The sequence below is a fragment of the Orbicella faveolata genome, unplaced genomic scaffold, assembly GCF_042242905.1.
Source record: "Orbicella faveolata isolate gen_17 unplaced genomic scaffold, um_ofav_v1 contig_4, whole genome shotgun sequence".
Classification (NCBI taxonomy): Eukaryota; Metazoa; Cnidaria; class Anthozoa; order Scleractinia; family Merulinidae; genus Orbicella; species Orbicella faveolata.
Window position 1 is genome coordinate 4961530 of NW_028301569.1, and position 17108 is coordinate 4978637.

At 37.6% G+C, this 17108-nt stretch overlaps 1 protein-coding gene, 1 long non-coding RNA gene and 1 pseudogene across 2 annotated transcripts; 1 reads left to right on the top strand and 2 right to left on the bottom strand.

The window, feature by feature from the left end:
• Positions 1–4192: 4192 nt before the first annotated feature.
• Positions 4193–8725, bottom strand: LOC149101149 (uncharacterized). Its single transcript, XR_016203187.1, has 4 exons — positions 8215–8725; positions 7888–7966; positions 7431–7506; positions 4193–4443 (listed from the first exon to the last, which is right to left on the bottom strand). It is a non-coding gene; the product is annotated as an uncharacterized LOC149101149 (long non-coding RNA).
• A 675-nt stretch (positions 8726–9400) lies between these two features.
• LOC149101150 (uncharacterized) lies at positions 9401–12069 on the bottom strand (annotated as a pseudogene).
• A 3212-nt stretch (positions 12070–15281) lies between these two features.
• Positions 15282–17108, top strand: LOC149101151 (uncharacterized). Its single transcript, XM_089276424.1, has 3 exons — positions 15282–15304; positions 15632–16486; positions 16781–17108. Exons 1-3 carry the CDS (start codon positions 15282–15284, stop codon positions 17106–17108), a joined length of 1206 nt encoding a protein of 401 aa, XP_089132550.1.

The window sequence follows — 17108 nt, forward strand, 5'->3', positions numbered from 1 at the left end:
TATAAGTTACGTGATCATGTCAATCGTAGCAAATTGTGTTGTGACAAAAATCGAGCAAACAGTTCAATGCTGAGTTTTGATTTGTCGTGTTCTCCATAATCGCATTAAGCACTGAGGTTTTACGAAGGCCTAGTTTCAATTTATGATGCGAATTGCTTGTTGGAGGGCAATGCCCTTTCTCAAGAACGATATCACATGACTGTTCAATAAAAATTTACTTCATTTTGGAATCTTACTCAAACGCTTTATGTTATCGAAGAATTATTTCTACTTCTCAAATCTTAGCATTTCAGCCAAGAATTTAAAAAGTCTCTTTCAAGATCGATTCTTCGCTTTGCAGTCCAAATCGCTTGAACATATTTAGATTTTCCTTTTTCTCCCAAAAAGGTCACAGAGCTTCTACAAACGAAACACAGTGCTATTAATTTATGTGAATTGTAAATGTTGAAAGGGCAATTTCCTTGCTCAAAATTTATTAATGATCCAATTCATTTGAAAATGCTGTAGCTTGAAGCTCACTAAATTTGCGCAGTATAACTATCAAACAAGTACTATCGTTTCTTTCTACGTCAGTTGAAATTTTGAAACACTTCAACTTATTCCAGGAATCGTTAGTGATTCGTTAGTAAGTCTGAGTTTCGTGGCAACTTCTTTCAAGTTAATTTCCAAATATTTTAAGCATTTGTTGACATGATCACCTATTATTGAACTTTTTTTTTCCTCGGTCTTTTACGCACTTGCAGTAAAATGTGTGGACATTTCTTTTGACGTTTGTTGTGTATTAACATGCAGAGCCACCTTAAATAAATAATTTTAGAGGAGGATATTTGATTTCTGCATTGATCTTCGTATCAAGAAAGTACTTGATTTATCGGCAGATATTGTCATATTCATTTCCCTACGGAAACCGGTCGGTTTAAATTGTTTTTTCGGGAGGGGACTAAGCCTATAAAGATCAACCAGAAACCACATATATCCTCTTGTTTAACTTCCAGCGAGGCTGCAATTAAGTCTGGTATCAAGCAACTCTTTCCATTATCGCTTTTCGAAAAATTTAGGGCTCATTGTCTGAATTTCGAATTTTTGTTTTGCTTTAATTACTGTCAGATCTATCACTTTTTTGAAATATAGCTTCAATTGTTGGAATATTCTAGAGAAAAAATGCAGCTCCGATTTAATTGCCTGATTGCTCTAAAATGTTTGCTTTAGTTCGCAACTGACAGACATTTTCACTATTTTATCTTTGATTTTCTATACTTGTTCCAATTGTCTGATTCTTTGAAAATTTTATCGTTATCTTTTGTATTCACTAATAATTTATCATCATGAACGTAGCTCCAATTTTCTGATTGTTCTAAAATTTTTGCGCTAACGTTTGCTACGGACAAAAATTTTCCAAACACTCGCTATTACTCTATTGCTTTACACAACCGCAGTTTCAATTTTCTGATTCATCTAAAATGTTATTGCTTTCGTCCTCAACTGTCAGACGTTTTGACTAAAACTTTTCATTTTCACTATTTCATCTTTGGTTTTCAAAACCTGGTTTCAATTGTCTGATTATTTATTATGGCTATCATTTGTATTCACTATTACATCCATTGTCACCCACGTAGCTCCAATTTTCTGATTGTTCTAAGATTTTATCGCTATCGTTCACTACGGACAAACATTTTTCAAAATACTTGCCATTAGCTCTATTGCTTTTTTAAACGAGCTTTAATTGTTTGATTGTTCTAAAAATGACGTTGCAGCTTTTGTCCGCAACTGAAAGACATTTTTACTAAAAGCATTCACTATTTCATCTTTGATTTTTAAAATTTGGTTCCAATTGCCTGAGTGTTCTAAAATTTTATCTCCATTGTTTGCTAAGAAGAAAATTGTTCAAAATACCTGCTACATTGCTTTTCAATTTTCCGATTCATCTAAAATGATTTTGCTTTCGTTCGTAAATGAGAAAGTTTTACAACGGAAGCCATAGGATATATAGACACATTTTGAAGCTTGATAACCAGACATTAACCTTTAACACCCCGCTGGAAGTAATTTTTAGAAGATAACGAGGCAAGCCAGTAGCAGTTTATCTTAAATTGGCCTATGATTTGTCGGGTATTGGTTTTTCATCTCGGCTGAAAGTTACGGAAGTTCTAAAAATTTTCAAATTCTAGGACTAACTGAAGTTTTAGTGGTTGTTTAATGTTCGTTGGAGTAATCGGATTAATGGCTTGCCTTTGCTGTCTTCTTGAAATATATTGCATGATGATATCACGTTAAATCGTTAAGCTGTGAGTGACGTGCAGCTAGAAACCTATTTACAGAAACGGAAAGAGCAAGATTAAATTTGTACAACTGCAATGCTTCCACACAACCTTGAGAAGGTGACGACATTTTGGAATCACTTTAGTTATCAGAGAGTTTATGTAGTTGGGGCTTTATTTACCCGGCTATGTGAACTTTCTAAAATATATCGATTTAGAAATGTTTTCACCATCTCGATGTTGTGCAGAAACGTTGCTGTTGTACAAATGTTTAACTTGTTCTTCTCATTTCTGTAAATAGGTTTCTAGCTGCTCGTCGTCTTACGGCTTACTATTTAACAAGATGTCATCATGGAATATACCATCTTGAACACAATCACATGTTCACTGGATTAAAAAAACTTATTAAAAAAAATAGGATTCAAATGATTGGAATCAAAATTGTCCGTTAATTTGTGTTCAAGATGGTATATGGCAAAATATTTTTTTGCGGGAAAAATTCTAGGGGGTATCCCCTTAAAATTTTTGTCAAAAAAGTTGTCAGGGGAAACGCTGTGCAAATTTTTTCCAATTTTCCCGCCAAAAGTCTTAGTATATATAGGGCAATTTTTTTGATGACACCTTTGTAATTAATTTAATTGAATTTCAAGTAACTAATTAACTATTGTAAGTAGAAAATTAAAGATGAATAAAACAATTGAAATGAAACACTTGTTGCGAGTACTTTATTATTTGAAATATTTTATTTACTTAATAAAGATTACAAAAGAAATACAATATTACATTTATTGATCAAGTATAACTTAGAATTAAATTACATCTTTGAAAAAAAATTGGCGCATGCGTATTTTAGGCGCCCGTATTTTTTCTAAGTCTTTTGGCGGGAAAATTAAAAATATTTAAACAGATATTAACAGGAAGTAATTTTTCTTAAAAAAGTTGGCGCATGCGTATTATAGGCGCCCGTATTTTTTCTAAGTCTTTTGGCGGGAAAATTAAAAATTTTTTAACAGATGTTAAGAAGAAGTGATTTTTTATTAAAAAGTTGGCGCATGCGTATTATTGGCGCCCGTATTTTTTCTAAGGTTTTTGGCGGGAAAAAAAAAACTGACAAAGGTTAACCTTAAAGTAAATTTAGGCAGTCAAAACAATTTTTCAGAAAATGTTTAACAACCAACAGAAATTGATTTTGTACAAAGCTAAATCGACGAAATACGCTTGAAATAACTCAACAAAAAATTAGCAGCGAATTTTTCTTCCTAATTCTGGTTCCAGAAAACCTTTAAAATTGCTTTTGGTTAGGACAATTTGAATAAACAAGACAATCCATTCTGAAATTGGTCCATGAAAGAAAATTAGAAAAAAATTGTGATTCTAAACACGAAGGCTGACTATACAAATTTTCTTCTCGAGGTAAATAAAAGAATTACGAAGCTCACGATACGAGAACTCGGTGAATCATATGATAGAAACGTACGTGACTATTGAACAACAGTGGTGTTGCGCTGCACCAACGACCGTTGGTAATATGATAATAAAGTTTTGCACAGGAATTATTTAAATCCAGGAGATGTTGCCGTATTTTAACTACTAACTCAGAAAATAAAGAAAATAAAGTCTCGTTTGGTACCCTGCTGCCTTGCTGTTTGTCTAAACAAGCCAACAAAATATCAAAAGGCACTTTACAATCTTTATTACCTCAATTAACAGTTAAATCTCCTGTTGCAATGCCGTGTATTGAAATTCCCGCACAAAGCCTTACTAACATATTTTCATCGGTCGATAGTGTAACGTAACACCAGTGATGCTCAAGAGTCACGCACGCGTCCGTCACACAATCCACCAAACTCTCGCATCATGAACAAAGGCAAAAGATTAAAACTGGATCAAAATGGATAGAAAACGTAACTGTCAATATTTTTGGGGGGGGGGGCGGTCCCTTTTCATAGAAAGCCTTCGTGTTTTGCTTAATTGTGAGCTGAAAACCTTTGCGATACTGAAGTTTAGTCCAAAGAAAGAAAATCCTATCTTACACGTCCTATATTTTCGGCTTGAAAAAATCTCTCAATCTGTCTTACTTTTGTCCCTTATGAATTATGCCTGGTCTTTAATGTCCTGTCTTCTTAGTATTGCCTCCAGTGTCTTGTCTTTGCTTTTATCCTCCCTTAGTCGTATGGTCAGAACCCTGAAAGAAAGAACGAAAAATGTTGAATATATCATACTGAAGCTTCGTGTTGTTTTGTTTTGTTTTGTCTTTTTTAACTACGTAAAGCTTCCTCATCCTATTCCATGAACCTTGTCTAGATATTCTCATCACCTGTTTGTTAACAATGTGATGATTTTGTAAGGAGAAATTAGATTTAAATCCCATTTGTAAGCAAATAGATCAGAAAATTTCAATCAGCTAAATCAACATTATTTGCAATAACGATTTAAATAGTAATGGCTATAAGATACTTTCTGAATTTCGTTGTTCTTTAAACACAGAGGAATTTAGTTAAATTTGCAGACTGGTTAGATCAGAGAACTGGATTCGAACCCAACAACTGAAACGCTTTCAAAAAAGTTAACGATAATATATCATTCAAGAATTTTTTGTTTGGTTGTTGCTGTTGTTGCTGCTTAATAAATTTGTAGACTTTGTGAACTGAAGCCCAGGTGAAGATTAACAGGACTAAGCAACGGTTCCCATTGAAAAGCTTCTTGTTTGGTTCCGCTAACCTTGCAATTTATGTGCTGCACTTGGTCCAGGTTGTATATACTTAGGATGAGAGCTCTTTCGAACAGGAGGGAAAAAAATGTTCTGTTGCTCACCGACCCAGTAAAACAAACAATCTGGTGATGACAAAGACATTTCAAAGAAAGCTGACACAGTTTCATAAATATCTTTAACAAATAAAGAATAAACAGTTCTGCGACTATTTGTCAACCAGTTTCTCTTTCACCATACCAAAAAATCGTTCATGTCTTTTGTCTCACTTAGGACCAAGAATTTTTTTTTTCCCTTTTCCACTTTAAAAAAAGCTATTCTTGTTTGTGATAAGAACATCTAAGTCCTAAAGATTTAAAGAAAGCTCTGCTTTTTAGCTGATTTCACGGACGTAACCAATATGAGGCAAACCAAGACACTTGCCTCGATCAGTTTTTTTTTGTTTTTGTTTTTGTTGTTGTTGTTGTTGTTTTTTTGCCTTGTTGTAATATTAGCTTTTAGATTTGTTTTATAGAGCGGTTTTCATTTGAGTGTCGAAAAGTAACTGATTTTGCATTAAGTAGGCCAGACTACAGGCTTAAAAAAAATAATTACTTTGGTTTTTGGTTTACGACACTCAATTAAAAACTGCTCTATGTTTATAGCTCTATTTAAAAAGTTACTTTTGCTTGATATTTAATACACATGACCGTTATGTTTATTAATTGTATTTGCATAGATAGCTGCTTAATCTCTTTCAGCCGCATGGTTGTTATAGGCAGCTAATCTCGTATTTGTGAGCTTCGTGTCATTGTATTCTTCTTTCCTCTTTTGAGTAAATCAGTGTCGTTGTTGTTGTCGTTTTCTTTTTGATTGAGGAAGTGGAACACTGCTAATACCAAGGAAGAGAATTAATCCGTAAAATTTGCCTCAGCCACACATTTTTTTTCTGTGTCTAGATAGATGTCTGAATCAATAAATGATTTCTCAGTTACAATTTCAGGTCATCTGTTAGTCGTGGGAAGGATGCTGAGATCAAAACATGATTCATCGGTAAAACTTGGTAAAAACTGTCGATAAAGATACTGACATTAAAACATAAGATTTGTCACTTATAATTATCTGTAAACATCTGATCTACAAGTCATCGGAAAAAAATCTTCAGGTCAAAACATAAAGTGTTAAAACTTGAAGTAATCTGTCAGCAAAGATGCAGTGATCGAGAAAAATAAATAAAGCCATGGGACGATGCTGCGATCAAATCATTTTTTCCAGTCTGTTACTTTCAAGCCTTCTGTCAGGTATAGCACATGAAATGTATAGGGTCACTTAAAAGTTTGATCCATCTCACCAGTGGTCAATATGAATCCACACCGAGAAATAATTTGTAAGTTTCATTTTGGATTTATCTGCCAGTTTGTCAGTACTAGTAAGGAAGTTGATCATGAGATCAAAACATATTATTTATCTGTGAAATTTGGAGTAATCTGTTTCTTGCCAACAAGGATGTTAAGTTCGAAACATATTGTGAAGTTAAAATTTGGAATTATCGTCGGTCAGTTATCGTTTATGATCTCGAGACGAAAAAAATATTTGTCAGTGAAAATTTGAAATCATGTAAGTTGTCAGTAACGATGCCGAGATCAAAATGGGATTTTGTCAGTTGAAATTAATTTGGAATCATCTGTCATTTGTCAAGACGGACATTGAGATCAATACATGATTTTTTCAGTTCAAATTTTGAATCATCTGTCAGATGTTAGTAAGGATGTTAAGATCGAAACATGATTGGTCAGTTAAAATCTGGAATCATCTATCAGCTGTCATTCTTGGAATTTAACAAAACTTTGAGTTTCTATAAGATATTAAACGACATTGCTCGAGCTTTAGTGACCTACTATTTTCCCTTGCTCCTTTGCTCTTCGGATTAAAAATCTGTTAAAGCAAAAAACACTTTTCCGGTCTACTGTTTCAAATCAAAAGTCAAACCATTTAAAGATACCTACATTTTCCAACTGGAATTTTCCTACAATTTTTCCTTCCCAAAACTGATCAACAACAAGAATCCTACCAACATCTTATTTCACCTTAACCTATCAGTAGATTGACAAGCCGATAGGTGATGAGAATAGATGAACCCATCAAATAGTGTGTAAGTGTTGTCTCGGTGAACAATCGAATTCTCAGAACTACCACCAAACGAGATAAATTGTCTGCAATCAGTGCAGAGAATTAATAATTCGAACTATGAATTTGTTTGGTATATTATGACTTACAAGTCAACAAGTACGTTCTGACAAATTTTCGTGAAGCCGACTCTATGCAAGAGTTTCCGATCCTTCGTGTTCAACCAGAAATAAAAACAACATTCCCAAACAGTTGTTACGCCAGCTGGTCGCCATGACGATACACTCAGGTACTTAGCAACGTCCGTGCCTCTTTAAATTTGTTACTCAGTTCTAAATTACAAAACATTAACTGACCTGCCATAGATATCTTTGACTCCACCGTTGATCTTTCACTGCTTCAATGCCATGACTATATGGGCGTCAACTTTATCTGAATAGAGATACAAAAGTTTATTTAATTTGTTGAACAACTTCCTAGTTGCTCTGGTTACGTTTTTTTCGGAAATCCTTCATCCTTTGGTCGCCAAACATGACAGCACGCGAGTTAACAACCCAGACTTAACTGAAGTGTGTGCCGTTGCCATGGCAACATACATAAATATAAACAAGCTAATCAGTTTTCGTTTATTTGCAGAAAATCTAGTAATTATGTTTGGCCATTTTAACATAACGTGACTAAACGACATCTGCTCTCTTACTGCAAAGAAAAAAATTCGCAGCAAAAATATGGATTTTGACTGTAACAAATAAACTAACAAAGACCAGCCACTTTCTGGAACTTTATTCCAGGTAAATTGAAACATCAACTGACCTTACATCGTAGATGTCTCTAAATCCACCACTGATCTTTCCCTGTAGCGATGTCATCCGTCTCCGTGCTAGATGTCTGCCTGACGTCAATTACAAAAGACATCTCTATGAACAAAATTACTAATAGTAATAATTTCCCTATAAACGCAAAACTACAGCAAAACATACCGCATAACGTAACGCAAACTAAAAGCAATGCTCTTATTGGGCAAAGAAATTATCAACAAGAACAGGTTATTTGCCAAAACTTGTTACTCTTCTCTGCATTGTGTATAGTACCTGACTAGCTTTATAACTCCATTCAAAATTTAGGAAAACATGAACTGACCTGCTGGCGATTTATGTAGGTCCATCTTAGATCTTTCTCTGTTCTAATTCTTCACTTGATGAACTTCAAGTCTGCCTGAATAACACAAAATATGATTTCGTGAGCAAATTATAACTGGTTATGGTTTCCTTTCAGAGTAACATTAAGCAACGAAAAGTAATGCCAGTACATAAATAAATAATAAATCAATTACAATATTTAGAAGGAAGCCACTTCAGCCTTAGACTTTTACTAGTATGTATTCGCTTTGAGCGAAGAGAAATTATCACAAGAATAGGGATATAGACTTGAACAGGTCTCTCTTAACTCCATTGTACGTCCTACACACTCTCTAATTCCATGCAAGAGTAAGGGAAAAATGAACTGACCTGCCATAGGAATGTTGTATTTTGCTCCATCAATGATCTTTCACTTTTCCAGTGTCTTCATCTTTTGTTTCATTTCCTGATAAGAAGTACAAATTAAAAGACAATATGATGTTATCGTAAGGAAACATGACGAAATTTGAAAAAAAAAACATTCTGAAGGAAAAGAGCTGCAAAATCTGAACCGGAGCCGTTTCAATTCCTTCTCCGTGTTCGTTCTTGATAACTACTAAGTACGTCTCAGCATCAGTATAAAGTTAGTTGTGCTGTACCAGCATGAATTGTTTATCCATTTTAGTTAAACAGATGTATCAAATTGTTTGAAATTATTTCAACGGTCTGACATAAAATGAGTAATAAAGCATAAGTTTTCTACAAATACCACGAGCAAGCAAGAGTACTTATGAGGTCACTTCGCAACTTGAGTTCGCTTGCCGTTTCCTGCTCTCAAGTACCACATGCGGTCCAATTTCGTTCCAGAAGGTTCTTCCAACAAAAGTCTCTATCTGGGACAAGTTAGAACACGATTCTTTTAGTGTAGAAGCGGCATAAGGTGAATTTTTGAAGCAAGAAACCGAACTTCCAAACACCGCGTGCAAACGTGGCGAGCAACACGAATATCAAATGAGGGTAAAAATATTTGCAATGCAAATAGGACAATTTTAAAAAAATAAATTCTAACTTGGCTCTGAGAGGAATAAAAGAAAAGAAATTATTTATTTACTCTCCAACATCGATGCGATTTCTCTAGTTTTATTTCCCTAAACCTCGGTACCAAGTTATAATTGGCCTCACCAAGTTAAGTCTTGAGTGACGGTGAAGAAGATTGGAGCTAACAAGTTGACAAAAAGGTTTGTACGAACAAAACCCAAGGGAGGGGTGCCAAGGCAATACTAAGGAGGGAGGTTAGAAATACTCGCTTCACGCTATGTAAGCCTGAGGTAAGCGCCGGCCTGATGGTTCACAAGGCTCGAACGCAGACTTAATCACCAGTAATGGCCCAAAGGTTGATCAATTTCCGGGGGATCGGCGAAACTTGGTGACCTTTTGATGACGTTCAAAAATCTTCGGGAAGATCTCGGTTCTTCTTCGGTAATATGTTGCTTCAGAAAACAGCACTTTATCTAAACCAATCGGAATTCAGTTATCTTGCCCTCTATGCTATAAGTGAAGATGTGTTCCCAAGTAAACAAAAAGCAAAACTGGGTGTTCAGATGCTAAATGCTAAAAATTACTTTTACTCTGATAAGTAATTCCAACTGTCGTCTGTGAGCTCTGCACAGGCAGCGCTAGGTCATTTTCGGCAGTTTCCAACGTTACCATGAGCTTCTCGTGGAGGGCCTGAGCACGAGCCTTTATCACGTGACACATCCCGGCCTTGAACTTGACCGGAGACTTGGTTTAATGTCAAGTCCAGGGCCTTGTTGCTACAGGCATACAAGAACCAAACAGCTCGGCTTGGCTGTGACTGTGTGTCGTCGGGATCTCCTACGGACACGCAGTCGAGTTCTGGCTGGAACCATTGGGCACCCATCTCAAAGTCGCCTGCTTTGGTGGACTTGTCAACGAAATCTGTGGAAAATAAAAACAAAAACAAATATAAAAATAAATACCAGTAAAATTAATGTCTCTTCATTTGGCAGGTCGCGAATCAGTGCTCTTACAGAGTCCCTCACAAACAAACTCGGAGATAAACCTTACTGCTGTTTTACATTAGACGACCTCATATGTTAGCCTTTGCTCTGCGGTGTAAGACAAAAATCACACGAAAGTTGTTTGTAAGGAGACGGTAGATAATTCACGGCACAATATTTGTTGTCAATATAGAGCATTACGAAATAATTCATAACACATGCTGAGCTTACGCAAAAAAGCATTATATTGTTATTATTATTATTATTATTACATTCTGTTTATTAGCCTCTTTACATAATAGAGTAATTATTTATAGGCTTTTAGTTGAGGCCACCTTGTACGTAACAATACGGTTACATAGATAATGCTGCAGTGTGCGGCTTTGTCAGGTCAGAAATTAATTTCTGAAAGTTCTAGCAGTTTTTTCTTAAAATTGGGAAAACTTGACAAAGAAGTAATTGTGCTTGACAGAGAAGTTATTACAAAATTTAAGTAGTGTGAAATAACCAAAAGGGTAGGAAAAAAATATAACAGAGCTTGTTTCATGCTAGTTATGCGAGTATAGCTTTATGTTTTTGTTTCTTTAAAGGAGCTAACTCACAGCTTTAAGTTTCGATCTCAAGTATGCTTTAGTGAGGCAAAAAACTTTGACATTAAAAAACCAAAACAGAACAACGATATATTTGCGACTAGTATCTTTAATATTTTTCTTTGTAACCTGTTTAACATAAAGAGAAAAAAGACTTGATGTATCAATGCACCCTTTCTCATTTTCCCACAGACAACTCAAATGATATTGTTCTCACCAGTTTTCAAATCTTCCGCTAGGTCCATTTGTGAAGTTGGGTCACTTTCATCTGGGGCAGACTTGAAGGGCCATAATTTGTCAGTACCTCAGGAGGGTAAACACCACGGCACTCCGCCGCATAAGGGCCTAAACCGTTCTTTAGAAACGAATGCATCTTAGAGAGTTTCAGAGCTTTGTTGTCACTGAACAAAGGTAACACAGTAGCGGAGCTCTTGTTCGATATCTCCTCGTCTTCCGAATACACTCCGAGCGCCACGTACGAACATTGTCGACGAAGTACCGAGCGATTGGAAGTGTTGATGGTGGTTCCCATCCTGCGCAACTAGTGCACCGTCCTCCAAGCTCTTAATGACGTCATCGGTATCCAGTAGGTCAACAGCGCGAGGCCTGAGCTCGCGGCCTTCTCGGTGAGTTTCAAAGCGGCAATTTCGGGATCTCCCGTAAAAATCCCGATTTTATATTGAGCCGAAGACACCACACCCGCGGAACGAATAGCAGCCCAAGCTGTTCTCAATTCCTTGTCGAGTTCCTTTTCTTCTCTCTCGTCTCTTTATCCTTACGTTCTTTATCCTTAGCACTTCCTTTCTTGCTCATCTTCCGGTCTTCCCTCACACCCGACGGATCGTTTCTGCTGTGCGGGGAGGCTGGTCAGGTGTTATGGGAGGCTTGAGTGTATTGGCGTTGCTAATGAGAACCAAAGCCATCACCAGATAGGCTTGCTTCATTGAACTGAGAGAGAACACACAGAAGATAAACTTGCAGGAGAACTGCCCTTGTCACGCAATCTTTACTCTCTCAAACATTGCGCGACTATCCCATATTGATATACGCTTGCTTCATTAGACTGAAAAGCCCATTAAAAGTCCTCGTAGTGCTAACGCCAGAGATGCTGCACAAAGCAAAAGCAAAAAAAAAAAAAAAACAATAAGTCGATGGTAAATAACCTTTTGTCCTGCAGGCCCGAAATATATACTTTGTAAGCTAAATCTTACCTCGAAGGTTGCTCATTTTTTGGCCTTTCTGGGAGTACGAAAGAAGGAAACTAACAAAGAAAGATGATTAAAATTTTTTCAACGCCCTAGGCTTTGAAATAGCCGCTTGGTATAGATGTTTAAAGTCGGAGATAGGGTAAGATGTTGCGATTCAGGCCACACAACTCCACGCGAAATTATTAGGAAAAACTCCAGCGCCGGGTAGAGGTTCTCTGTATAAAGATGGAAAGGAAATATACTTACCCAAGGTTTAGAATAAAAAGTCACTTCATGAGTCGTATTTCGTACCTAGTGCTTAGTCTTTCTATACCAAAACGCAGTAGAAAGGGTTCTTTCTAAAACGCTCATTTTTGAAGTTCTGTTAGGTTTAATTGACAGCTACAGACTTACCAAGAGAGATCAGCAGCTGCGCTTCAACAGGTTTCCGCTGACAAGCAGCCGTCCTAGCAAGCTCAAGCCCTAGTTCCAGTTCCCTGACTGCCGCCTGCCAGTCGGTTCGAATGAAGTTTGAGTCTCGTTTAGACAGTGTGGTCTGTTTGGTTAGCGCTCAACCGAGGCGAAGTTTGAGGTCAATTGAAAGTCGTTGAAAATAAATGTTATGAAATGGGCTGACAGGGGACATTTCTAGGAGATTTACATCGCTTCCCAGCTGAGTCAGCTAACGAGAGGGAAAAAAACGAACACATAAAAAGTGTATAAAAGTTGATAAGAATATACTCGTTACACAAGTCTCAGTTGTAAAAGGTTTTGGGTGAGACAAAACGCAACTTAAAATCAAAGGGAACTATAAAATGACCGTTTCCTAATATAGACAAAAAGAAAATAACAATAAAAAACAAAAACAAAATTACGACAAAAAACCAAGATACGTCATCGGTGTTATAGCTACAAATTATCTGTCTTGGAAATTAAGTCTGAAGGAGAATATATTCTGAACAAAAAGTTTTGCGTTAGAATTTCCACACTGCAACTATCTGCTGTGTTTGTCCACTGGCACAATATGATGGAATAGTATGACGGCATAAAATAACGGTGAAAAAATAGCGGTGCAAAATGGCGGTGCAAGATGACGCGGCGCAAGATGGCGTCGCAAAGTAGGGCACAACATGGTGACGCAAGGCGGCAACGCATGGTAGGGACACAAGGCAGCGGCGCAAAAGGTACAAATTGCAACAAGCTTTATTACCTGATCAAGTAAATGAGTCATCCCTCGTTTATAGGCGGAAAGCGAGTCGTTTAGATACGTGGAGGATTCGTGAGACGCAGGTCTAATATCAGCGTGCTGAATAATTGACAGAACCAATAACAGTCTTCCTGAGAATGACAGTGCTGGACTCTGTTCTAGACGTAAAATGATATTCTGTCGAGAGAAACAACAAAAACCTGTGTTAGGACGATTTTGGAAGGCTACAATTCATATCCACAGCTGACAGAAAACTCCGAAAGAGTGACTGATTTTGTAGAACAGATGAAAAGAACCAACGCCAAGAATGAAAAAAAAAAAAAAAAAAAAAAAAAAAAAAACGTACAATAGCTGTTTCCCGAGACAACATTTTCGCCAAAAAGACGAACGTGCTTTTCTCTAATATAAAGCGATCTGGGCAAAAAAAATTGGTTAACCAGCGAAACCATTACTTGGATTAGAAGTAGACACTAACATGTGTGAGTGAGAGAAAAAGATTTGAGTTTCCCGTTTTACCTCCAGTGTTTCCAGCAAGTCTGTTGCCATTTTTCCTTGCTGTAAATTCTGTACCACACTCAAAAGAGAAAACTCCGCCATCAGCCCTATGTATCCAAATGCTTCAGCCTCGTCTAGACCTGCAATGGAGCTCGACATGTTAAAAGACCTTTACGTTGGCTAAATGAATCAAATTTGTACAAGTTTACGGGGAAGTCTTAGTTTTGAGCCCGTGAAACGTTGCTCGTTCCAATCCTCATTTTGCTATGTAGGTAAATATGTGCATTAGACAGTTTCATTATGTTGGGTCGCCAAAGAGGTGGATCGGCCTTGATAAAGTTGATACAGTTCTCATTCATGCGACAACCTGGTTACCATAAGGCTACTCATATTGAAGAAAAGGCATCAGTTTCTAAAAAGAGCTTTTTGCGTCGGCGGGCAAGTGGAACACTTGGCTGTTTTTCAACTTGAAGTTGATAAAGGTAATTTAGCCTCAGTAGCGAGTTTGTGGAGTTAAACTTTGAAGAGTTAGCCCGTCGTCGACTTCTTAAACTGCCTACGGCAGTTAATTTACCTTTATCAAATTCAAGTTAATGAGTAGCTAAGTGCTTATATCGGGTCTTGTTTGATCAAAGTTTCTCCGCAGTCACAACCCATTTAACCAGTAAACTAACTCCAAAATACCTTGTTGACAATGATGTGGACAAGATCCAATAGCACTTGTTACACTTCTCGTTGAGCCGCCAAGCTTGCCCATTCCACCGTCCTCTTCCGCGAGTCCACGAGCCAGAGCCAGCCTGCACGTAAGCCACAGTCTGGCGTCCAGTCTAGACCGCGCTTGGTTATGGAGGAAGTGTTCCCCACCCCACCCGGACACGGTGCTGTGCGCAGAACGGACTTGGCTTGACATGAGAGAATGAGCACTAATTAATTTAAAGTTCGTCTTTCTTGCAACCACTCTCAAACCGCAGTTGGTGTTTTTAGCCTCTTCAGTGTTTATCTACTCTACACAGCTACTGCTTTGGGGTTTTCTTTAATTTGAGGGTTATACAATACAAAGCAAACTTACCGTTTCTCCAAGTCCAGTTCATTCAAAATGGCTGCGTCTTCCAATGCTCTCAGCATGCATACACGATGTACCACTGGTGAGTACATGATGCCGCTGACTGGCTATTTCTGCAAGTTCCAATATAATCTCGAGAGACAGACCTTCTCCAAATCCACTGATGATAAACTTAGAGCTGGAAATATCAGGAAAAAAAAAACACAATTTGTTGTCTCTTTCTTAATTTTAAATTTAAACGTAATGATGGCGAATGATCGCTGAGTTTGCTGTATGAACGAGAAGAACTGGGCCAGGTGGCCGAACAGGAGGAGGATTGGATGGGGCGGCATCACCGTAAAACACCCTCAGCGTTGTCCCCCACTCTCTCGGACGCCCTTTTTACTTAGCCAATTCTCCTCTAGTTCGCTGTTATGATCTGACCCCTTAATCAGACGGAGTCACGTGCAAAACTCAAGTGTCACCGTCAGCATGATAGCTGTTATAAAGCAAGGTTACGTACTTTTTGTATTAAATTTATGCTCTTATGTACATTCACAAGGCAACAAAGTACGTAAATAAGTCACATAAATTTGTCAGAATTAACTCTGCAGTAGCCAACAAGAAACCCTACGGGGAAAAAAAAGCATAAAGTTTCAGCCATTAAACTCGATAGGATTTTGCTTCATCCTCTACAAGAGGATGTAGAGCAGGTGTATGGGCGAAGTCACGAACGAGGCAGAGGAGCATAAGGACGGTTGTTTCAAATCGAAATGATCGTTTTTCGAAATTTGCATCTTTGCTTAATCGCGACAATCTCGTGAAGGTGCAGATCTCACAAGTTGCTAACACCCAGGATACTTCTCACGCGATCAACTTTTGTTTGCTCAATTCCAGGTCAATAAGGAATAAATCTAGCGTACTGAAATACTTTGTTGTTGACAAGGATATTGATCTTCTTGCTTTGACGGAGACGTGGCTCAGACCTGGAAATATTGATTGTGTTGAGATTGGTGATTTATGTCCCACTGGTTATGATTTTATCCACATTCCACGGGAATCGAGAGGTGGTGGTGTCGGCTTGCTTTTCAAAGAAAGTATGGATATTAACTGCAAAAATAGTGAGTGGAACACTTCCTTCCAGTCGTTCGAATTCTTGGATGTTCGTTTCAAGAGCTCAAAGATGATCAGGATGATAATTATTTACCGCCCACCGTCATCTGTGCCTTTGTCAACATTTTATCATGAATTTTCTCTCCTGCTTGAGGAATTGGCCACAGCATCAGGCGAGCTTTTAATTGTCGGTGATTTTAATCTACATGTGGATTCTTCGCGTGATGTCAACGCATTGCATTTTTGTGACCTAATAGCATCTTTGGATCTGAAACAATGGGTGACTACGCCGATTCACACAAGTGGTCATATCTTGGATTTAATCATTATTAGAAATCAGTGTAAACTTATAGACAATGTTATGGTTCATGACCCTTTGATTTCTGATCATTACGCTATTTTTATGCATTTATTATTGCACAAACCACAATTTCCAACAAGAACTATTCGCCACCGGAAGCTGCGTTCGATTGATTATGCTGAATTCAATGACACTATCATGAATTCGTCCTTGTTTGACGAATCACAGCGTGATTTGGATTCGTTAGTTGATTCCTATCATCGGGTCTTGAAGTCCACCCTTGATGTTTATGCCCCCGAAAGGACCCGTGAGGTAGTTCTTCGTCCTTGTGCGCCTTGGTATTCAACTGACATTAGTGTTCAAAAGAACATAAGGAGGAAGCTCGAACGTAACTGGCGACGTACAAGATTACCTGCAGATAGAGAACGATATGTGTTTCAGAACAGTGTTGTTAATGACATGATTACCTCCGCGAAGCACACATTTTATTCATCAGTGATCCAGGAAAACTCAGGGAACTCTGGACTTCTTTTTAAGACAATAGAGAAGCTTCTGCACTCCAATCCAGTCCAGCGTTATCCATCTGGGCCTAATAACTGTTCTCTGTCCGAATCATTCGTTGAATATTTTAGTGACAAAATTGTTAAAATCCGCAATGATCTTGACAAAGTTGATGGAACTCTGAATGACGGTCAAGTTACTTCATGCAATGCTGAGTCTGAAAGCTTTCTAGCTGGTCAGCTGCTAAGTGAATTTAAACTGGTCACTGAGGAGGTCGTATCTGGTTTTGTGAATCATCTGTCTTCAAAGTCCTGTACACTTGATCCAATTCCATCCTCAGTGTTCAAAGGGTGCCGTCATTATCTGCTTCCAATGATCACTCGTATAGTTCACTTGTCTCTTACAAGTGGCCAAGTACCTGATAGATTCAAGGTTGCCATGTTGAAGCCGTTGTTGTAA

Bases quoted from the DNA above. Each gene is read 5' to 3' on its own strand.
- LOC149101151 (XM_089276424.1), top strand. From the start codon at position 15,282: ATGTACATTCACAAGGCAACAAA. The intron at 15,305-15,631 runs GTACGTAAATAA...GCTCAATTCCAG, and splicing joins TACATTCACAAGGCAACAAA to GTCAATAAGGAATAAATCTA. The intron at 16,487-16,780 runs GTATTCAACTGA...TGAATATTTTAG, and splicing joins CTTCGTCCTTGTGCGCCTTG to TGACAAAATTGTTAAAATCC.